At 40.1% G+C, this 23,979-nt stretch overlaps 1 protein-coding gene across 1 annotated transcript; it reads right to left on the reverse strand.

Annotated features, from left to right (window-relative positions):
- Positions 1-6,020: 6,020 nt before the first annotated feature.
- Positions 6,021-13,246, reverse strand: dla (deltaA). Its single transcript, XM_055221541.1, has 11 exons — positions 12,911-13,246; positions 12,380-12,682; positions 12,122-12,182; positions 11,499-11,756; positions 9,862-9,922; positions 9,642-9,772; positions 8,627-8,796; positions 7,697-7,913; positions 6,813-7,590; positions 6,617-6,725; positions 6,021-6,491 (listed from the first exon to the last, which is right to left on the reverse strand). Exons 1-11 carry the CDS (start codon positions 12,962-12,964, stop codon positions 6,486-6,488), a joined length of 2,148 nt encoding a protein of 715 aa, XP_055077516.1. The 5' UTR covers positions 12,965-13,246; the 3' UTR covers positions 6,021-6,485.
- Between the last annotated feature and the right edge of the window lie 10,733 nt (positions 13,247-23,979).

The raw sequence follows: 23,979 nt of genomic DNA on the forward strand, positions 1-23,979 counted from the left end.
CCTTGTGTAAAGTTCCTGTACATCGCTTAGCGCTCAGTCTGTCCTCTGTTGCTCATGTGGTTCTTTGATGCAGAAATAAGGCTTAAAGCTTAAAAATCTTTTTAAAATAAGAGCCATTCACAAAAGTGAACCAGGTGAAATCAAGACAAATCAATGACTTTTTCAGGATTTCTATTAAGTGTTTGTGTTTGTCTTTTTGGGATCTTTAAAACATGGGAAGTGTTTGTTGCTTAAAAAAATGAAAAAAAAAATCTTGCAGCACTATGAAAAAGACTTTGTAATGTTTTAGTAAAACTAAATTAATCATAACATGTACAATCAGCCCTTGAGTTTTGACAAAGTCAAAGCGGTGACAGTGTGAGCTGCCACTCTAATATTTATTAGATCTGATCTCTATGCACACTTGAGTTTGCACATAGTGTAACTTAGACCTTGATGTTGTTCCCAGAAGTATTTGGCCTAAGATTGTTTTTTAGTTCCTTTTTACGCCTAAAAGGTGATTTTTAAATCCTTGTGTCCCAGCTTTTTCTTAATGTTTGTGAGTCGAAGCATTCTATAGTATTCTGTAGTTTTCTGAAGCTTAAGAGCCTTTAATTGAAACTTGCTTAATATGGACCTTGGTCACTGCCAGATTTGACAAGTGACAAGAAAATATGCCTAAAATTCAACTTAACTTCACTTTAAAGTGAATCCAACTAAGACATACTAAAATCCCTTCTGTCTGGAGTTCACTATAATATGTGACATGAAATGTCTGATGTGGGAAAGCCTCTTCTCTTGGAGGGGAGTTTGGCCTCTGCACACTGCATCAGGCTGGGTGCAGTGATGCTGTAGTCCAAAGTGGGCTAGGCTATAGCTAACGCAGAAGTGAGCTAGGCTAAAGCTAACCCAAAAGAGAACTAGGCAAAAGCTAACCCAAAAGTGAGCTAAGTTAACGCTAACCCAAAAGTGAGCTAAGCTATAGCTAACCACAAAGGGAGCTAGGCTAAAGCTAAAGTTTGTGTTAAACTTGGTGCTGAGTGTTACCTCTGAGGCTGCTCCTCTCACAGAGAAAGGTTGAACTGTTTCAGTGAAGTTTGGTGCATCTGTCGAGGCGGACCCTTGTACAGTACTGTATATGTGTGCTTAAAGCCATGTCAGCGCATTGTAATGTACTGTGTTTTGCCTTTCTGTTTTTGTTTCATTGGGAGGGAACTTAATAATTGTTTTTCTACATTATTTCTTTAACAAAGGTAAAAATATGTCCGAACAGAAATGGTCATTTTATAGTCATGGTAAAACCACATGTTTTCTGTAAAAAGCTAAAGGCATGATTTTAACTTTTTCTGAGATCTTCGATGTCGTACTCGATTAATTAATTGAATTTTAAAAATGAGTGATTTCAAAGATTTCTTTCTCCAAATAAAAGTCTTCTATGGCTTCAGGCCAAACAGTGTCTCTTGTCTGATTTTGTGTTTAGTTATCTTAATACACCATAACAAACGACAGATCGCAGGAAGAACCAGCCTTTAGTCATGTATAGAGACTGTATTTTGTTCTGTGTTGTGATTGGTTGATAGTTCTACACCCAAAAGCTGCTAATGCATGTTAACAATGGAGTTTACCACGTATTCTTAGCAGGGCAGCGGGCGTGGACTACAGGATTACCCATGTATGAATGTGAGTCTGACTCAAAGGCATTTGTTTTAGCTCTCATAGAACAAATTTGTGCTTTCAGCAATATGTCTTTAAGTAATATAACATTTTAGAACAGAGGAGGAGTTTTTGGAGCTTAGTTTTAACCATCAGAATTTACATAGTGGCATTCAAAAATGCTCATGCAAGTTGAACATTTTTTGACACAATATTCAAAATAGATATGTTACATATAGGTCTAAATAACCAGTTGTGTAAGAGGTTCTAGTTACTTCAAGAGTACAAACTGTGCTAAAGCAAATGCAAATTTTTAATTAACTAAAAGTATTAGTTCATACACATATACACATATGTATATATGTTTATATTGAACGCATCAACTTATTATACTTCCATAATGTCCACACTCTGGTCTCTCTTGCTTATCTCCCCTCTTTATCTCCTGTATCCACTACAACAGCTTGTGTCTATGTGTCCCATTGAAGGAGCCTGTACTGTGGCCAGGAGGCATCTGCTCCTCTGGCACATCTGTTCACCAATGGGCCTGCATTACCCAGCATGCCGAAGGAGGGACAGCCTTTGTTAACGCACCATTGTCAATTCCATTATTGTCTCCTTGTGTCAGTGCCTCCATAAGTCTAAGGCTGTTCGTTCAGCAGCACTTTATGGCCCCTACAGTAACTTGTAGATAATTCAGTTTTAATGTATGATGTTTTTACTCTATTTTCTCTCCCTCTTCCTCTCTCAACTTCACCCTCTTTCTCAATCCATCTATTAATCTCCTCTTTCTCTGCTTGTCTGTTCATCTATTCTTTTTCTCTTCTTCCCTCTCTATCTTGTGCCCCCTCTTTCTCCTTCTCTTTCTCTCTCCATCTCTCTCACTGCCCTCTGCCTTCTTTATTTATCTCCTCTCTCCACCCCTCCTTCCCTCCCTATATCTCTTCAAATGAGTTCTTGGGTTTATGTTTAATTAAGATTTTTTAAATGTTTTTGAGTGTTTAAAAATATGTTATTTGATCATTTAAATAATCTACATTACTTGATTTTAATTCATCAACAATAATATGTTGAAGCTACTCAAGTGAAATGGGTCTTAGTTTAGTTTTAGTTTATTGGTTTATTTTAACATGGACCACGTGCAAACACATTACTCTCATAAAAGAAGAGATGCTTTACTCTCTCATACCTGTTTCAGGTAAATGCAGTCGTTTGCAACAGGTAAGTGCGTTTTTGTTTTTTTGTTTTTTTCTGGGAAGTATTGTCCAAATGTGATAACAGTTTTAAACATTTATCTTACAGGGTGGAAAACAAGACCACAGAGAGACAGAGCTTGCACTTAAATTGAGGTGAGAAGCGACTGTTCCCAGCTAGTCTGTGGCCTTGTCTTATTTCTCTTCCCTCGCTCCCTTCTGCTTGATTCCTCTGTTTGATTGTGCAGAAAATAGGTGATGAAGTCCAGCCACAGAGGAGACACTGCAAGGAGAGAGGAGACACAGAGAGAAGTAGAGGAGAGGAGACACAGTGAGGTGAGTGGAGAGGGGAGACATAGTAAGGAGAGAGGAGACACAGAGAGAAGTAGAAGAGAAAGGAGACACAGCGAGGAGAGAGGAGACACAGCGAGGAGCAGAGGAGACACAGAGAGGAGACAGGCCTCTACTTTGACAATGTTTAAATCCAGGCTCAAAACAGTTCTGTTTAGCTGTGTATATGACTGAAAGGTCTTTATTCTGCATTCTTCTGTTTTAATGTTAATTTTATGATGATTATTTGTGATCATTTATGTTTTGATTTGTGTGTTTTTAACGTCTTTCTTATTCTGTAAAACACTTTTACAGAATAAGAAAGACATTAGACAAGACAGACGGACAAGAATTACTTTGTGTACAAATTGTGCTATACAAATAAACTTGGCTTGCCTTTCCAGAGGAGAGAAGCACAGTGAGGAGCAGAGAAGAGAGGAGACACAGTGAGGAATAGAGGAGACACAGTGAGGAGCAGAGAAGAGGAGCAGAGGAGAGTGAGACACAGTAAAGAGAGATCAGACATAGTGAGGAGAGAGGAGCAGAGGAACAGAGGAGAGAGGAGACAGTGAGGAGAAGAGGAGAGAGGAGAAACAGAGAGGAGAGAGAAGTACAGGAGAGAGAAGCAGGGGAGAGATCAGACATAGTGAGGAGAGAGGAGCAGAGGAACAGAGGAGAGAGGAGACACAGTGAGGAGAAGAGGAGAGTGAGACAGGGTGAGGAGAGATGAGAAACAGAGAGGAGAGAGAAGCAGGGGAGAGAGAAGTACAGGAGAGAGGAGACATAGTGAGGAGAGAGAACCAGAGGACAGAGGAGACACATTGAGGAGAGAAGCAGAGGAGAGAGAAGCAGAGGAGAGAGGAGACACAGGGAGGAACAGAGGAGACAGTGAGAAGAGAGAAGCAGAGGAGAGAGGAGACACAGGGAGTGAGGAGAGAGTGGTTTCCGTGTTTTCTTTCCCTTGCCTCCTCTGAGCTTTGGGACACCACTTAATATGGCGCATTTGATTGACAGCTGAAAAATGGAGGAATGAGGAGAGGAATCGAGGAGAAGGAAGTAAGGAAAGAGAACTGAGATGCGGCCAGAGTGACACAGACACAAATCACACCCACAGCAACTAAAGATCAACAGAAGTCAAGCTGATACTGCTCCCAGGTTACGTCCCTCCCTGCTAAAATGGTCATTGTCCCAATGACTACAGTGGCACACAGCCCTTGACTTCTCTCCAACACTGAGGTGGTACGCCTCTGGTCACGCTGGTGGAAAATTATAGTTTAATTAGATTGACAAGGGCCTAAAGGCTCTTCCAATGTTGGTCCTGTCAAAGGTGGCTGCAGGTTGCCATGCACCACTTTCTCCATGGAACTGCTTTCTTGACGAATGACATCTAAAGGTAATCAGGGTCTGGTTGTTTTACTATCAGGTAAGGCGTAATGCTTATTTGACACATACTTTTGTTCTTGTGTTTTGTAAAAGTACAGTTCAGTACTTTGTTTTTTTTTCTTCTCCACTTAAGACATTTCTGGTGGCAGGTGAAGCAGTTCTTCACACATGAGCAGCCAACATTTTCAGAGAGACCTAAGATCCTGGGGAAGGAATCCATGTCTCTCAAACATTAAATAATGTGGTGTGTATCCAGTTGTATTATGAGTTGTTGTATACCTGCACAAATAATGAAACTTGTTCAAGATTGCTTTTACTGTAATAAAACTAGTCAACTAGTCAAAACTAGTCAAAAGAAATGAAATTTTCTGAGATTTAAAGTCATGCTTTTTGCAGTGTGTTGTGAGGTTCTGAATCACAATGAAATCTCCTAGTTAAATAAAGGTATAAAAGGAATTTAAAAAAAAAAATGTACTTGGCTATTTCTGAAAAATAGTGAAAACCTGTTCCAACAAAATGTACCTAATTGTATTTATAACTGATCAAAACTAGTCACAACAACTTACATGTTTTTAAAAGTCGTACAGTCTCTTTCTTGCAGTGAGGCTGTGTGCTCCTGTGAACAAAGTTAATCATGAACATCTGTTGTATTGGCGGCCGGACCCCTTGGTGAGTTTTTCTGCTGCCACGAGCTCCGAGTGTCGCCGTGGAGACGCACAGAGGCCCATTCACCAAAAACAATGCCCCCACACCACCCTGGCCCCTCCCACCTCCTCGCCCCAAAGAAAGTCAGGTAATTCATGGCCCTAAAATTCAGATGGATGTCTCACTGGGGAGTCTGTTTACAGCACTGCTTCCACCCAAATCCAAAAACAACTTTTAAAGGCTTGTTTTGGGAAGGAAGTTTTTTCTTCAGATTTTTTTTTTTTATTACAGTGAAATCATTCCTGCTACTAAAATATAATATCCATGGGTTTAAAAATTAGGACTGTTGCCATAGTGATTAACAATTAACAACAATATATTATAAAATGAAAAGTACCTAAAATGGCACCATATAACAGAAAGCTGAAACCCACAAATACTGTGCTTATGAATGAAAATGAATAAGATATTAATTAACCTTACAAAGGCCCTTTTCCTAACCAAAGCACCACTGCAAAGTCAGAAAGTCACATTTAGTAATATTTATTTGGAAAAATAGTCTTGGCTAATTCCTTCATTCAACAAATAGTAAAGGACACAGTGACATAACATTTGTACAATACAATCCCATTTAAATAACATTTTATTCAAAAGTCCCATTGACCTGAAGTGCCTTTGCAAATATCATAATTAAAATAAAAAGCAACTTAAATAATGATAACAAACATCACAAATATACAATATCAAATAAAACAACACAAATAATTAAATTAACTTAAATTAAATCATAACTTTAAATCTTTTTTCTTGTTTTTCAGTATTTTACAAAAGGGCAATCTGTATCAAAAACATATGTAATTAAGACAAAGTTTCCTGTCCAAAAGAAGAGAAAAGAACAATACTATGTCATGGGGTTTGGAGACACTTCAGTTACACAGTGATCAGTACATTAGGCCACTATGGCCAAACATCACATCCATGCAGCGCTCAGCCTCGGCGCGTGGGGCAGAAAAGGCCTGGGTGCAAATGTTGCAGAAACTGGAGCATGAGTCCATTACATCGTTTACCCCTTTCCCGAAAAAGGCAGTGAAAGCTAGTGGTTCTATGACCATAATATTACCCCGCCAGTCCTCCTCCCACAGGCCGCGCCCCTGCGCTCAGCCTCCTGTAGAGAACCAGCTCATCTGAATATCAGTAAACTATCAGCAGCAGTCTCAAGGCGGGACATCCCCCCGGGTTCAGCAGCATCTGAGGAGTTAAAACTCTCCATAGAGCAATGTGCAACGGGCAGCCAACGCGGCTCTATACCTGTGAATACAAGAGGCACAGGTCAGGGCGTGGACTACAAGCATACAACACTATCATAAGAGCAGTGATACAGGTAAGGACTGCAAACAACACTGTAGACGTCTATGAATGTGGACTTTACTCACCTCTGTTGCAATTATACATTCGTCCTTCTCCTCCGACATGACAAACACAGATTTGTACTTGGTGTCCGCACATGCAGACAGTTCTGGGGCTTTCTTTTCTGAAGCATCACTGTTTGGAAACAGAAGAGAGAGGTGAGCTCAGTTATTACATTACATTACAGAGCAACATGTGCAAATTAATGACGGGGATATGTACCATTTTAATCGTTTGCTTGCTTTCTCCTCAAACTCAAATGAGTCGAGTGAGTGGCACTTGTCGTCGCAGGCAGCCTCTAACATGGCGTCTTTGCCGCTGTGGTCGTAGTGCAGTTCCTGGAGGTTGTAGTCTCCGGTGAGGGGCCGGCTCTTGTAGCTGCTGCGTCCTGGGGAGGAACCCTCTTCTGGGTCTGCGCTGCTGAAGTCCATCTTCTTGTTGATGTTTTTGACCCCGGGCATGACAGTCACCGCCAGGTCGCGGTCACTGCGGTGGCAGTTGTTGGTCAGGTTGAGGTTGTTGATTGGTTCGATTTCACCTGTGACCTCGATGGGCCCTCCACGCTGTGCTTTTGAGCGGTAAAACCCGACCAGAACCGCACAGCCCGCTAACAGTAATAGGACCAGAGCCACCCCAGAGCCCACAGCCATCCAGGGCACGTCTGATCCCCGCACAGCCGCGTGTTCAGGCAAAAGGAACTGACAGTTGCGGCCGCCGTAGCCTGGGGCGCAGGCACACACGTAGCGGTTGTTCCTCTCATGACAGGTGGCTCCGTTGTGGCAGGGGTTGTGCTCACAGCGGCTGATGGGCGAGCTGCAGTTCTGACCTGTGTAGCCGGGTGGGCAGGTACAGGTATACCCATCAGGACCCTCTTGACAGGTGCCTCCATTCTGACAGGGGTATGCTGCACACTCGTCGCCCGTGTGGTCACAGTTCATCCCAGTGAAGCCCTCTGGACATTGGCAGATGTACGAGTTCACCAGATCCACACAGCGAGCACCTGTCAATCAAACACACAAAACTTATAACAGAAGTATTAATAATCTTTATAGAAAAGAAACTTGTCTGTATCCAGACTCTGGACTAGTGTGGCTGTGGTCTCTCACCATTGGAGCAAGGGCTAGATGTGCAGTGGTCGATCTTCTTCTCACAGGTGAAGCCTGCGTAGCCACTGGGACACTGGCAGAAGTAGCCTCCATCAGGGTTATCGCTGCAGCGCCCCCCATTAGTACACGGCCCATCAGCACAAGTCATGGCACTGAGTTCACAGTTGTTACCATAGAAACCATGTGGGCAGGTGCATTTGTACGTGTTTTCCATATCCTACAGAGGAAGAGATTATAACTTTACATGATGTCGAAATGTGATAGTTGGCACTTTTTCAGTTATTTGTATTGTTAGGAATGAGTAAAGCATTAGGTTGAGATGCCAGCAAGCAAAAAAGTTTTTTTCAGTTGCAGCTGCCCACAAGATAGAATTGTTTTCACTTTTTGAGAGTAAGTGCCACATATTATTGTTTTCGCTTTGGCAAAAGTATTTTTCTTATGTTTGTCTGGTTTAGAGTCACTTTTACCCACGTTTTCATCCTCCTTTGGTTCATTTCTTGGTTAGAACTACTGAAGCAATCATCTAGTCCAATTTTAGACCTGGAATAGTTTGGTTTTAGATCTGGTAGTACTTGGAAAACCTTTTTTCCCTCTTTTCAAATGTGGCAATTGGGGGGGAACCATTTAAGAACCACTGCTATTTATTGGTTTCAGAATGATAAAAAATTAGGACAGTGATTTCAATTTTCCTCAGTACTTGTCATTTAAACCAAAACATTATATCTTTGAAATGGTAAAAAGTGTTCAAAATGTCACCAGTAACAGGACGCTGAACCCCATGAATAGCTTATTTCAACATACTGATACGACACTATATTACTAACAACTACTCAACAAGTAATTTTCACAGCTATCCACTACTGTCACTATGCCACATATTGCCTATTGTTTAAACTGTGTATCTTTTAAGCAGGTTTTTAGCAGGCTTACCGTACAGCTCCCTCCATTGCGACAGGGGTTTCCAGCGCATTCGTTGACTTGGATTTCGCAGCTGGCTCCAGTGAATCCCGGGCGACATGAACAGGTGTAACTGCCCTGGCCTGTGTTGCTACAAGTGGCCCCATTCATGCAGGGTTTGTGGTGAGTGCAGTAGTTTAGATCTGTGGAAAAAAGAGGGAGAGAAAGAGGGAGAGTGAGTAACACATGTGGATTAGGTCTGGCGACAGTGAGGCCTTTTGTTGTATGAACACTTGTGCTCCTCTTGGTCTGCTTCTGTCTCTCCAGTGGTTTTTTGTTACCGTTCTAGTCGCCGCTGGCCTGCTGTCCAAGATCCTCATCCCACAAAACAACTGCTGTTCTGTTGCCCCCCTTTAAACTACCCACCCCACCCACTCTGACTCCTTTTTATGTCTGGTGCACACAAATACATTGGAAATACCTTCATGTTGCCACCCACAGACAACTTAAAAAGCCTCATTCCAGGAGCCCAGTTTAACCTTTTATTATTAGGTATTGTTCATGTACTTAATTAACTGCTCACAAGGTGATTTCTGTCACTTCTATAATGGAAAAAACAAAACACACTCTTTTGCCTAATCCTAGTTAGTTTTGATTTGCTTATTTTTCTCTTTTGGATCTAAGAGAACACCATTAACTCATAAAGAGAATATAATATTGTATATTTGAAAAACATCTTGAGTTCTTTAATTTAATAAAGCCATTCATTCTCCTATTTTTCCATTCAGGGCACCACGGCAGGTAAGCCTGTTCTAGAAACTATACATTGTAAGCGACTGTACTCCTTGGACAATGAATGCTCAATTATAGTATAGAAGACTACATTTCGATTATCCAATACTCTTAATACATACATGCCTGGTTGTTAGGACTATTTGGACCAATATATAACTTGATTATAGATCTACTTGCTGGTAATAATGTGCCATTTTATTAACACCTGCCTCAGTTTTGTATGTTTATTATTTATTTATTTTCTGAGCCTCACCTTGGTTGCAAAAGAGACCACCCCATCCTTCTTGACAGTTGCATTGCCAGGGCTGTTGGCAGGTCCCATGCAGGCAGCCTGGATAGCGGATACACTCATCACAATATCGCCCCTTGAATCCTACTCTGCACCTGTTCAAATAAAAATAAGAAAAATACAGTGAATTTGGTCCAATCATGTTACTTCTCACTAGATAACCAGCCAATCGTGGCACACTTACTTGCACTCGCCCGGCTTCTCGCAAAATCCGTGTTCATCATCACAACCGGGAAGACAGATAGCTGTAAAAAACAAAAAATTGTATTCAAGTATTGACAGAAAATAAAGCCATTACAAGTAAGCATTATATTACGATTTCAATTTAAAATCTATCCACTGATATATGAACAAATTTGGATTCATAAAGCATTTCTTAATTTTTATCCTAAACCTTTTTATTATTATTAATTTTTCCCTGATATTTCTGTTATGTAAACATTCATTCTTGGGGATTTTGATATCTGAGGGTTTGTTTTCAGATGTAAGTAACTTTACAAAATAAATTTCAATAAAACTTTTACGTCAATACATCATCAATCAAGTAAATGCTTTTCAGTATCTGGTGTACCCCAAAATCTAAAACAACAACAATGACCAATGCCTTTTACCCTAACCCTTTTGTAAGCAACCTGTTTCAATTCAAAACATCAAAACCTCTCTGTTATTTTGAAAGCAAACTTTTTCAACTAAATTCAAAGTTACTGACTACAAAAGCCCTGTCAATTGTCCTAAGCCTGGTGGATGCTACCTCTTGCTTATCTCTTTATCACCGTGGAAGAATTTGCTGCTTAACATAGGCCTGGGACAAAGGCAATAGTGTGTGAATGCAAGCCCCCTTAAGACCCCACCCCACCTCCACTACCACCACCAAACTCCTTTCTTTTTTCCTCCCTTCTTCTTTTGCTTCAGGGTCAAAACTCTTTTATTCCCCCCCTCTTTTGCGCGCTCCCCTTAATGTCTCGGATTGGGGCAGATAAGAGTGGACAGGTGGCGAGTGTATTGCCAGTGCGAGACAGCTGCTCCATTGTCTGCACTCTGCCGGCAGCTGCCTACTTCAAACAATACACGCCCCGCCTCGACCAATCAAAAGCCAAGCCTACCACGGCACGGGCCAATCCGGAGACAGCATGTAAATTTATGGCACGCGTGAGATTATTCCCCCAAAAAACTTTCCTTAGAATAAATCAAGTGGTCGTGTGGGAGAGGAGGAGAGGAGAAGAGGAGGAGGGGGAGTTAGGGCACTGGGGCTGTTTACGCACAAGTTGTCTTCGCCCTTTCTAACGGCACTCACTCATTAGTCAAGCTGAATTGCACTTTGGATACAAGAAACTGGGCAAAACAGACTGAGCTAAGCCATCATTTTCAGTTTGATATTTGAACTGTTTTGGCTATGTTTTGGTATACATAATTTATCACTCAACTGAATTACAATGAATGAATAGTTGTTTTGATGGCTAAACCAAATCAACTCTATACATCTCAATAATTACCTCCTTACAATGTGCTCTATTATCTAAGATGCAATTGAAATTTCTAAGGATTTTGGCCAATTTCTAAATACTGCCAATAGAACAAGACTATTATGAGTGTTCAACCAATATGCCAGTTTTTATGTACAACTTTCACTGTTTTTTCCTCTACTTTCTCCTATCAAGAATCACAGCACATTTGAAGTTCACTATTGAGCTTTGTCTAATCCTCTTATGCTTTATAAGTACAAGAAACTACACATCCCCAACTTTTAACCTACTTGTTCTCTTGCATTCTCTTCAGTTTAATCAACCAATTTCTTTCCCAGAAATGATTTGCTCTACTCACGTTCAGTGCAGTATTGTCCTTTCCAGCCTGCATCACAGACGATTTCTCCCCTCTCTCCACAGGTGAAGTGTCCGAAAGCATCGTCCCTGGGTCTGCAGAAGACAGAGCATCCCTCGCCGTAGTAGTGCTCGTCACATACAAATCTATACGAGTATTTGAGTTCGGTTCTTCCGCCGCTGTGGAGGTCCTGAGACCACTCCTCGCCAACAGTTAGGTGCCTCTGTGTTGTCATAGTGCTGATGATGCGGTCTGGGTTTTCTAAAATTGATACAAAGAAAGTTAGTAAAAGTGTAACAGAACAATTTTTATTCTAGATAGGAATGATGGAATCAACTTCTTTTGGCTAATTTGTAGATAGGTTGACCTTAAACATAGCTACAGCCAGTTAGAGAGTATTCAAATGTTCCTCCACTTTTTCATAATTGTTTGTAAGGGAAACCTGTTTTAACACCCTCAACATTTACAATAGTGTCTTATTTAGTGGACTTTACGAATAACATAACAACCTAGTCCAGGACGCACACTGAATCCTGTATGAGACAAAAGATGCATGGGAAAGGGAACGTGCGCGTGCGCGTGGCGTGCGCGTGGCGTGCGTAAAAGGCTCGTGCGGGGCTCGTTACCTGTGGAGAGGTCGTCTTTGGAGTCCGTGTGCAATGCCTCGATGATCAGTGAGAAGGTCCCCTGGGAACACAAATGGCTTGGTGAGACAGGTGGCCAGCGTGCTGCGGCGATAACATCAGGCAAGAAAAGACCCGAGGCGACTGTAGCGCTAGCGTGCACCCAATGAAACTAAACACCGCTTTTACTAGAGACAAAAAGGCGCCATTTCATCTGTCACGCTTTTACGCACGGTTACCTTTACTGCTGTGCGCACTTACCGGCCACGTGAAGCCGAAGTTTATTCTGACTGGGTTGGTGAAGGCGCTCTCCGGGATGGCATCGGGGACTTGGAAGGAGTTGGACCCAAGCACTGGCGTCACAGCCCCGCCGTACGTACATGGGGGCTCCGGCGACGCGTTGGGCTGGTAGTGCTTGAGACAAATTCTGAAAAATGTTTTACACTCGCACTGCTGTTGGAAAGACGACGTCAGTCCGCCTTTACAGCAGTTTTTGTTTCCCTGTATTCCCTTCTTGTTCAAAAATTCTTGTAACTTCAGCTCAAAGACTCCCGAACACAAGCCCTGCAAAGACAGTTACTCTAGTTAGCGCACGGAAGGATGCTGTTGTTTTCACTCATCCAATCAAGTCCAAGTAAGCTATAGAACAAACAAGTGCAAGTGAGCATCATAATACAACTTACATGTACTTTTTTGACATCAGAACTACCCACTAATGCCAATTTCAACACTTTGCTATCTGTTCTGGGTAACTTTAAAGCGTGCGTAAAAGTCAAGTATAGCGACTCTTACCTGGCAAAGTAGAATAGACATGACGGCGAGAGTCAGCAGGATAGCGTGCCCCATATTCAATAAATATAAAATAAATAAAAAATAAATAGGTGAAGAGCTTGGGTGCCTCCTCTGTTTCAGTCCCGCTGTTGTTGATGCATCGAGAGCGCGCTTCTGTCTATTTCATTCATTGAATCGTGTCCGGAGGAGCACGAATAGAAAAGCGGTAATTCCCAAAAGTTCGCTGCGTCTTGAGTCCACCACGCGTTATAATCCAATACTGAAAATCCGTATGGTGGAAGCGTGGACAGGGTGTTTTTCTTTCTCTCAATTGTCCAACATGCTTCCCTTGTCCCGTTTGTGTCTTTCTGTGGGCTGTGCGCGTGCCTCTGTGCCGTTATATACCACCGGACACATGCTATGGTAATGACATGGAAATGCACCTCCTCCTCCCTCCACACTGCACTGTCTCCCAATCTGGCCCTGCGCCTTTACAATAGAGCAACATTACAGCAGCGTGGGAGCGCTTTAGCCCTGGTTTAGCCCTGGTTTAGCCCTGCTTTACTACTAGTTTAGGCTATGGGTTTATTTTGGTCTGTTTATAGTTTAGACGGGGTTATTTCATGATTGCTTTCGACATCCACCTGTTGCCTCATGCCTAAATGTATGTGTCTAGTTTTTGTTTAGAAAATCTTAAAGTTTCCATGTGTTGTGTTTGGTGGAGTAAGCCTTTAGCATTTAGGCTAGCTGGCTAATGGTGGCCTGGACATAGATTTAGCAAAAGCAACATCACCTTTAATCTTAGAGACTAAATTACAATTTGGTGCAGTTAGAACCCATTATTTTCAGTCTCAATAGAAAAAGCAGACCACACTTTCACTTGTTTATTTAAAAGGGGCATTACATAACTTTTGGTGGAGGTTATGATGTCACTTGCTTGTTTCCATGGAGTTTTTTGGAGTGAGTTGAGTTTTTTTGTCCATTTTTTTCTTTTACTATAGATCATACCTGGACGACTGAGGGATTATGCAGGCTTCATGGAATCAGTAAAGCAGTACATCACCAGACCAAGTTACATGTCATATCTGTGGAGAGGTGACTCACATAATCCATGTTTAAATATATTTTTGGCACTAAATGAAAAAAAGTTAAATAAAGTTAGATTACATTTAACACCAATGATATTAGTAGTAGACGTAAATTGGGACACTCATTGAACTTCAGTGAACACATGAGTATCTGGTGTCCACTTCTCATTAGTAAAACAGACACCCCCATTGACTAAAGGTCTTCACAGGTGATCGATGGAGAAAGACCCATTGGGACAGTGCATTTTCAAGTTCTGACAGACAACAGCCAGTGCATTCTATTGTTGTTGGATAAGGCACCTCACCCACCTGCCTGTGCATGAATGGTGTGTTGGTGACTGATGGGTGGTGGTCGGAGGGGCCGATGGCACGGATCGGCAGCCTTGCTTCCATTAGTCTACACTAGGGCAGCTGTGACTAAAGAACTAGCTTACCACGACCAAGTATAAGACTAATGATGTAAAGGTGCACTGTGTAACCTTTCTGGAGGATACACCTGTTTGTCTCTATGGTGATGTTATTGCTTTGCCTAGAAATGTAATTCTAATAACATTAACTAATGTTGAATAGGTTTAATAAATGGGTGAAATGTATTTTTTAGTCAAAACATTATACATTTTTTCAGACACTCTTGGACCCTGACCCACCGGTTGATAGTCTCGGGAGGCGTTTGATTGACAGCTGAGTGTAACATATTCCTCCTGCGGCTCCATGGGCCTGGTGCTGTGTTGTGTGTCCTCCTACACTGCACTGTCACATTAGCATTAGCATTTAGTATTCTCTCACAGTGAATCACATTTGACCATCCACAGCTGCTTCAGGGGATCACAGGATTTTGGAGATAATATATATATTAAAAAAATATGATGCAGGTTAGATTATATTATTGCTCTTTCTAAATACTTTGATGCCATGAAGAAATATCCATAAAACATCTAAATCTATAATAGCTTTGCGTCATTAATTTGGGAATTCTCTGCTCTCCAAGTGATTCATGGACATTTTCTGAAGAATATAAACCAGCCTTTTTATAGTTAGTTGGATTGGAATAAGGGATGCAACATGATTCAACATATCTCGACACATAGGATAGTTATAATTACCTTTTATTAAATTACAATATAGAATACAGACATGGGATAGACACGTTCTTTACCAAGTTTTTGCTATTTCATTTAGAGTAGGAAATGTTTGTGTTGTGCTCAGTGTGTACTTAAGGGTACATTTTAAACATTTAGAAGCAGAAGTAATGTAAGTATAGCACAAGTAATAACAGCAGTGTTAGTAGTAGCAAGTATAAGGGACATCAGCCTAATTTTGATGTTTATTTTGATATTTTTTTGTCTGCATCAGTTTGCATCAAAAACACGTTACTGACTGAGTTGTGTTTACGAGCATCTCAACAGGTGTATCTATTAAATTAGCTGGTCAGTGTATGTGGTGAAACCTGATTTGCTAATGATGGCACAGCAGCACAGTGGTGTGGTTGTGGGTTCCATTCCCAGGCTAAGTGGAGTTTCTCTTTCCTCTTTGAGTTTGCATAGGTAACTTATTTATTTATTTATGTTTGATGAATGTAATTACTTTGTATTAATAGTAAAAATAGCTACAATATAGTAAACATGATCAAACGACAGAGTGTTTGTCCGCTTATCTGAAGGTTGGCAGTTCGATTCCCGCTCTCAGCATGAACATCTTTGGTTTAGTAGTGCGATTCCAGCTCCCACAGATGAATAGTGTTGTTGGTTCCTTGGGCAAAACACTTAACCCAACTTGTCCCAGTGTCTGAATACATCGGTGTTGGAATGAACATTTTGTCTTGTATTATGAAAGTAATGTATTATATAGGTTGTATTTAACTGAGAAATCTGAAAACACAAAACAGTTAAAGCTTGTGCCAGTTGTTCCCTTATAGCACAAACATGATGCAACAGTTATTCAGCACCCTACATTGTTCCTTTAACCTGAAGACTGGCGGTTCAATATCAGCTACTTGTTTAAATATGCGCTAAATTCAATATTTTCACACCCACAGTTGAGAGGCAGTTTTCTGTGTGAATTGTGGGTTGTTTTGGCCGTGCGGGAGTGCTGCAGAGAGCTTACTGGTTATGTAGACTTGTGAGAGTCGTGGGCTTGTACTGCTAATAAGGAGAGTTTGAATATTGCCCAAGAAAGATCACAAAGTTACTCAAACATGCATTGGATGACACATTTCAAGCATGATTTTTTTTTTTAATGGGACAATGGTATTACATGGTAGAAAGCTCCAGCCCCTCTTTTGGTTTAGACCAAATTTGTCCTCTCAATGTGAGGACTCCCAAAAACTGTTGAATGTCTTAGAGGTTTTTAGCATGAGACTGTCAATCACTCCCTGTTAGTCCTCTGCAGGGGGTCAGATGTGCTCCAGATTTATCAATAATCTGCTAATGGACCCTCCAAAACTGAAAAGACACAGATCAATACAGCCATTGACATTATAACTGTATAATGCAGACTCAGTATTTCTTTACATTTGAATAAGAGTCAGTGGGGGACAATCTTAAACTCTGAGTGAGTTTCCCAATTATCAGCTGCAGACCACTTCTGTTAAAGATTCTGTCACGTTAAGCAGATGTCCAATTAACCATGGAGGCGTTCTGCAAAGCACATAACCGTCACAGCTATGTCCTTTAATGGGAACTTAAAATATAGAAAAAAAGGGCATCCATAATTTTATAGAGATTTATTATTGCTGTTTTGCATGTTTTGGGTTGATGAGGGAGACTTTAGTGCTTGGAGGAAACCTACCAAAACATTGGGAGAAACACAGAGACAGAGAAAGTCCCAGTCCAGCAATGTATGTTGTTTACCTGGCCAGCCAGAACCACACACTTTGACAAATCTTTATGAAGACGAGTTGGGTCTGGAACCATGTCCAGTCTCCCTGATTTGAAATGGACATGACTGACAGACAGTTTAATCAATCAGAGGGATGCATGGAGTAATGAACAGTGCAGAGTAGTAAGAAACGGTGCTGATTTCTGTAGAATCCACAACTGAAGCACCAAACTTACTTATCTCAGGTAAAATCTGTTATATATTTTGTTCTAAATGATATGAGAATTTTCTAGACGGTCTAGGTTTGTCACACTCTATGGTCCAGTGCCAAAATCTTCTAGATTCTAACAGAAAACTTTAGATAAGACATGCCAGCGTGGAAAAATAAATATACAATTACAAATGGCTGCATTTATTGGACTGATTGAAAGTTTGTGGGGTTTTTTTTGTTTTTGTTTTTTTACAAAAAGCTTAAGTATCAGGTCACAGTAAAGAGATAAACCTTTTCTTCATCTATTCAGCCTAAATATTTATAGAGGTGAGTCTAAGTTTTGTAGTTTGCATTGTGACATAGATAATTTATGACTTGTACTATACTTGTACTATCTTGTACAAACTGGAAAAGTCAACAATAGATACAGTGCTACTAACATGATGGAAATAGTGTTAGAAATGTAAAGCGAAGGAGGAACATGTTTGTCCCTCCCCCAAAACCAAGGCCCTGGTCAATCTGCTATTAATGACTGCAAATCTAAACAGGAAATACATCAATGTAGATGTGAGTAGAGTAGTAAAAAATGTACTCAAGTAAGAGTAACATTACTTCAAAAATAATATTACACAAGTAGAACTACAAAGTAGGGGTCCAAGAAATTACTCCAGTAAGAGTAAAAAAGTATTTGGGGAAACTACTCCAGTGAGTCGGGACCTAACATCTGATTTATAATTTCAGTTTATTTCAGTAGTGCACACAATCTGGTGTAAAGAATGGTGCAAAAACATAAATGTTCAAATAGTTTAATATTGTCAAGATAAAGCTTTGTCATTTAGCTTAGACTTACTCCAAGTGGAATTTACTTTTACTTAGGTAACAGTACTCTTACTTCAACGTAAACAGGCTATTACTTAACAAAGTAACTATAACTGAATACTATACCCAGACAGGTTATAACCAATGAACTGAAAACATGCTGAGTGCATTTGGATGTGAATGTTTTGAAACTTATCTCTGCTCTAAACTTTAAAATATGTTCCAATTGTCAAGAAAAGTGTGTTGACATGAACCTCTAAAACAGAAGAAACTCTGGCTGAGCCATCCCCTTTTTCTTTCATCCACACGCACGCGCACACCCACTCACGCGCACAGCACATTTCTTAAGTTAATTCTAATTGTGGGAAGAATTTGGGTCTTGAATTGGCACCAAAAAACGACGACTAAAAGAAAACATTCCTTGGCACAGCAACGTGATGAGGTAAACGACTCCTGCCTGCCCGCGCTCTCCTTCAGTGAATAGAAAAGAAGCGCGTGCTAGCGACAAGGCACGCGCATAGCGGAGTCGGCTCGCGTGGCCAGCGTCATTGTGAGAGCGCACAGAGTGAGTTGGCTCCTCTCCTCAGCTGTATGGTAATGCGCTGCGCACCTGCTCCTCTGCGAGCGGGAGCGCGCAGAGCTTAGAGAGGCGCGTTCTCGTTCCCCTAGATTTTACGCACGCCGCTACGCACAGCCACACACACGTCCGCACGCGCTCAAACACCTGTCTTCCTTCACACACTTCTCACTCACATCAAACAAGCCGGACATTTCTCAGCGCGTGCTCTGGTCCTCTGTGTTTTCTCCTTCACATTTTGGGGTTTGGCCAAAGAGAGTGCATGGAGGAGGAGCTCATTATCTGTATGCTACCAAAGTAATGTTGGAGGCTACTTAATTGCATTGTAATAGTCTGCTTGATAATGGTAGTACAGAGTGTTTTACTGCTACAGTGGCACTATTGGTAACACCAAACATTTAAATGATTCATACAATTAAAGGTATTTAAAAGTTTGCCAACTTTTCCATTAGAATGTTGTGATTTTTGTTTACTTTTGTGAACAAATCCATTCATTTTATAACAATATAAAATATAGAACACTATAAATATTTGCCTTTGTGCCACGTTGCCAGTCTGAAACATAGAGCCACTGGTACAATTTGGTGTATGTATTTCATAAAGAGTTAAGAATTTGATCATTTGTGCTCAGGGTGCACATATTACTAATTGGTCCTGAAGAAAATGACTTCTACTTCTACTACTGCTAACTTAATTCTACTAAACAAACCCTGTGAAAGTGAAGCTCTCTACCCCTCTCAGTTGTGTGAGTGCAGATATCATAAATTCTGGACAAAGGCTCTGGTGACTTCAGTGGGAGGTTTGTGAGGCTCCTGGGGGCCGTAGTAACACATAGCTTCTCTAAGCAGGTGTCCTGCACAGCCAAAGGAGAGATATATGACTGTACTGGGCTGTCTGCTAGTACTGCTGCTACTACTACTATGGCAGCACAGGGGCCGAGTGACCAGCACTCTTACATCTAAGCAAGAAGGTTCCATGTTTGGGACATGCATTTAAATTCCTCCAGCTAAATGATGCTGAAGATGTGAAGATGGGACCCCAGTGTAGTGGACAAAATTCCCTACTCAAACAATAAAATGTTTCTTAGCCTTTCTACTTTATTTCTACTACTGCTACAACATCTACTACTGTCTACCACTACTGCTGCAATTACTGATAAAAATGGTACTAGTATGAATACTACTACTACTACATACGAGGGGTGTCTTGGTGTATTTATTGTACCACTCAGAGTTACTTAATATTTTTTTTCTGCTACTGTGGGACAGACTGATGAAAGTGTGGCAGCCAGTCTGTGCCTCCCAACAACCATCTGTGCCACTGCTTACACATAGAAAAGGTGGATCAATTGTTCCAATTATTCCAAGACATTAAGCAACTCTTCCTCCATGGAGACAAACGGGAGATCAGGTTAGATCAGTAGGGAAGTGACCCCACTTACCAAAATGCAAGTTTATCAATGTTTTTTTTTTTAAAAACAACAACAACAAAACTTGTAATTGTATAGATGCAAGATAGATACATTTATGCCATACTGTGGAACATTCAAATGAAAACAACTACATGGACTCAGCCCCCCTTATAGCCCTTTATACAGAAATCTTACATAGTGCAGCTTTAAAGGGGCCATATTATGCCATTTTCATATTCTTGTTATAATGAAGTTTCCTCATCAGAAGCATAGCCGGAGTTGTTTTGTTTCATTCACACATGTTTAAAACACAAACCCTGCATATTTATACTGAGTGCTTCTATTCTTGTGTTTTTAAACTCCATACACTTTCAGTAGAATCATTTGGATTATTCAGCCATGGAACTGCCAATCTCTGATGAACAAACGGTAAAAAGCAGCTGTTAACTTGTAAACTACAGCTTCATGACATCACAAGGTAGAACAGAGCATTTTGAGCTTTGGAGATGTAGACAGACTAATGTTAAAAGATTACTCAAAGATGTGTGAATGAAACAAAATACAATTCCAGGTATGTTTTTGATAAGGTAGAGCAATCAAACACGGCTTAAAGCTCCCAAGAGTCAGTTTTGTGTAATATAGGACCAGTGTTCTTTTAGTTTTACAAAAGCTAATCCGAACTGAACTGGATTTTAGCTATGAAACTGGCAATCCAAATGAGAGACTAATGTGAGACTCCCTCTGCTTTCTGATTGGATAACTTTCTAGAGAGCCAAAACATCAAATTATAACATAAACAACTTGACCGTAATGTCCGATGTTGTTGTATTGAAAAATAAATCAGCATTTAAAATCTTACATATAGTTTCTTTAAGTGAAAAGTGAGTGAGCCAGCATTATCACTGCCCCCATCTCCCCCTCCCACTGCCGTCTTTAGCCTGGTCATGATGTGTTGTAGTTACTGATTAGCCTCAGTCAATGCAACCAACCCTAAACAAAATACACTCATTTATAAAGCTGTCACTCTTTTCTTTCTCTACCATTTCAAAATAGCAGCTGAACCATGACCAATTAACGTCAAACAGGGAAATTTGTGCTTTTTTTTCAATGCTGTGATTTGTGGCACAGAAAGAAGAAGTATTGTGACACTAAATTAACCTTCAGACAACAAAAACTTCACTGCATTGTACTGCCATTGGCAAATCCAATATTCAAAAAATCATTAGAAGAATAGGAACTAATTGTACATAATTTATCACAATTATATTCATTGTCTGAATTATCTTAAGCCTATATTACAATTAAAATAATGCACACGGTAGAAACTATGACTGCACCGCATCAGAACTAGAATTAAACCTGAAACTACAACAGGACTAAACTATAGGAATATTTCAAGACTAAACCAGGACTAGAACAGAACAGAACCTGGATTAGAACATGAGAACATGACCCAACCAAGTCTACATCAGGACTAAACAGGGCTCCAGTCAGGATCAAACTTCCAGAGTGAATGCACACTATAAGTTCAGTTCTACTACTATTACTACTATTACTACTATTACTACTACTACTAATGCTACTATCACTACTGCTACTATTACAAGCTCTCGAGATGAAGAAGGGTTAATAATTAAACACTCAAATAAAATAAAAAATAAACTAAACCACACCCCAGGGAGGTTTTTGAGGAAGGTTAAAGCATTATGATAAAAAGGTTTATACAGTGAGTGAAATTGCCTTTAGGGTGAATAAAACATTCAAACTTTGAACTGCACAAATGAATGCAGTGAGAGAAGTGAGTGAAATTAATGAGACATAAACAGGAGGTGACTGGGACCATCCAGCGCCACATCTGAACCATGTCCAAAACAATTAGGATCAACTCAAAATCAATAATGTTTTCATTGCTCCACACAGAAAGTACAGCCTTATAGAAATGCACAGGAGCCTGGACTGGGGGTAGCTCTGGTTTACCATCATGCAACTACGTACTGGTAAAATTTCACATCTGACATCCACAAAAATACATTTCGCTTACACTTTAGTTTTGGGGCTAAATAAGTGGTAGTTAGCATGTTACTTAGAGGTTATTTATGTAATAGGCTATTAATGGTTTAATATAATAGTTAAGATCATGCTGATGCTAAAGAGGGATTAAAGGTCTTATATTTTGCAGATATGACTCTTGTGAGTGTTTAGCCATGTTAGAATCAAAAACACCTCATCAAAAACAGACCTGGAGTTGTGTTTTGCTTCATTCACACATTTGAGTAACCCTGCATTATTAGTCTGTTTACATCTACAAAGCTCAAATGCTCTGTTCAACCTTGTGATAACCTAAAGCTGTAGTTTTCAAGTCAACAGCTTCCTTTTACCTTTTGTTTAGTAGAAACTGGCAATTCCAGCTCTGAAATGATTGAGTGTTTTCAGTCGGAGAGAAGAACTTTGCCTAGATACGCAGGGTTTGTGTGTTAATCATGTGCGAATGAAACACAACACAAATCCAGGTATGTTTCTGATGAAGAAAGGCATTGTAATATATACAGTATGAAACATGAATTATGACTGTACTTAATAATCACACTATAAAAACAGATCTAATTAACTACTTAGTATTACTGCTAGTCAGCCATTAATATGTGGGCCCTAAACTAAATTGTTACCATACTTGGCCACCTCAAAGAACTGTTGTTGCATAGTGCTATTTTAAACTATAGATACTAGGTAGGTTAAAAGAAGTCTCACGTTAAAATGATTAAAATATTAAAAATAGCAGTCAATACATAATAAATAAATACACGCTAAGGAATGCTCAGGAGCTGGAGAGTTTCTGACCCAAGCCCAAACTAACTTGTGCAGTTCTCCAGTGATTCATCACGTTGGAAAGTCAGGATTGGAAAAATTTTTATCCAAGATGCTGAAACACCTTTATTCTTCATAGAAATAAGTTATTTTGCAGAGATTTGCCCAGAAGGAAAAGCCCGTCCAACAATTGTCTGCGGACCCACCTACAGATCTGAGCCCAGCATCTTGGTCAGGACTCAACTGGAGGCAACTTTGCTGAATGGGCTCTGCTTATAATCGATGCATCCCTCCAATGTAACACCAACATGCTCCTCAAAAAGGCATGAACTTTTATTCAGTATATATTTAAGAGGAGACATATGCAAAATCCGCTTTTAACCTCGCTATAACAGTGTTCAGAGTTGTAGTTGGATTCATGCATTTTTGAGTTAATTCTACTGTTCTGTATTCTCAGCGTGGGTGGAGAAATTTCCTCTTTTCACCTACCCCCTATCCTCACCTACACCTGTGTAGTGGGTATTTGAAAAATTAAGATAGTGGTACATGTTCCACTTTTCAAAAATAAAAACACACAAGTTAAAATCTGATACTTGCTACAACTAAGCTGTTTTACATCTGGATTATAATGAACAAAATTGTGTTCAGTACTAGGCACACAAACACATGCCTTCTTTAAAGTGAAATCAAACACTAAATCAACTTATTTTTTTTATTATTAACTAACTGTGGATATGATGTTTTAATAGCATTGTCTACTGTTCCTTGTGCTTTAAAAAAAAATAAAAATTAGTGCAAACAAAATTTGCAGCTGCCTTGTCAAAAAGGTATAAAATGACTGTGCCCAAGCTCCAATGGCCTCTGCAGTTTCAAGTTACCCTGTGACATCACAGACTGCCCTGATTACAGCCAGGTGTAAATTTTCTTTGCACTAAAATTACCAGTCCAACTTTAAAAAAGTCTTTCCTCTTTTCCTTTTGCTTGCTCTTGAAAAAGTCTATGAATCTTGAGAATCACATGTGACCCTCTCTCTAGTCCCTTCCAGTACATGTAGATTAGAGAGGGAGCAGCAGGAAGGACAGGAAGGAGACTCCCACCCACTAAAGTCCTGCCAGCAGCTCACCAAAGTAACTTCCTAGTTTATAGATTCATAACATTTTTAGGAAGATATTTTTCAGTGCCAATCTAGATTAAATGTCTTTATTACATTTCTAGAGATTACAAAATTAGCTATTGTATTTATTTATATTCTTTTTACAATGTGGATTAGTCTTTAGCTTTGATGCTCAAGTGCGTAAATGCAGTAAACTTACTCTAATGCATTTTATTTATTATAATTTACATTATAATTTATTGCAATTC

This window comes from Periophthalmus magnuspinnatus, chromosome 1 (genome assembly GCF_009829125.3).
Source record: "Periophthalmus magnuspinnatus isolate fPerMag1 chromosome 1, fPerMag1.2.pri, whole genome shotgun sequence".
Lineage (NCBI taxonomy): Eukaryota > Metazoa > Chordata > Actinopteri > Gobiiformes > Gobiidae > Periophthalmus > Periophthalmus magnuspinnatus.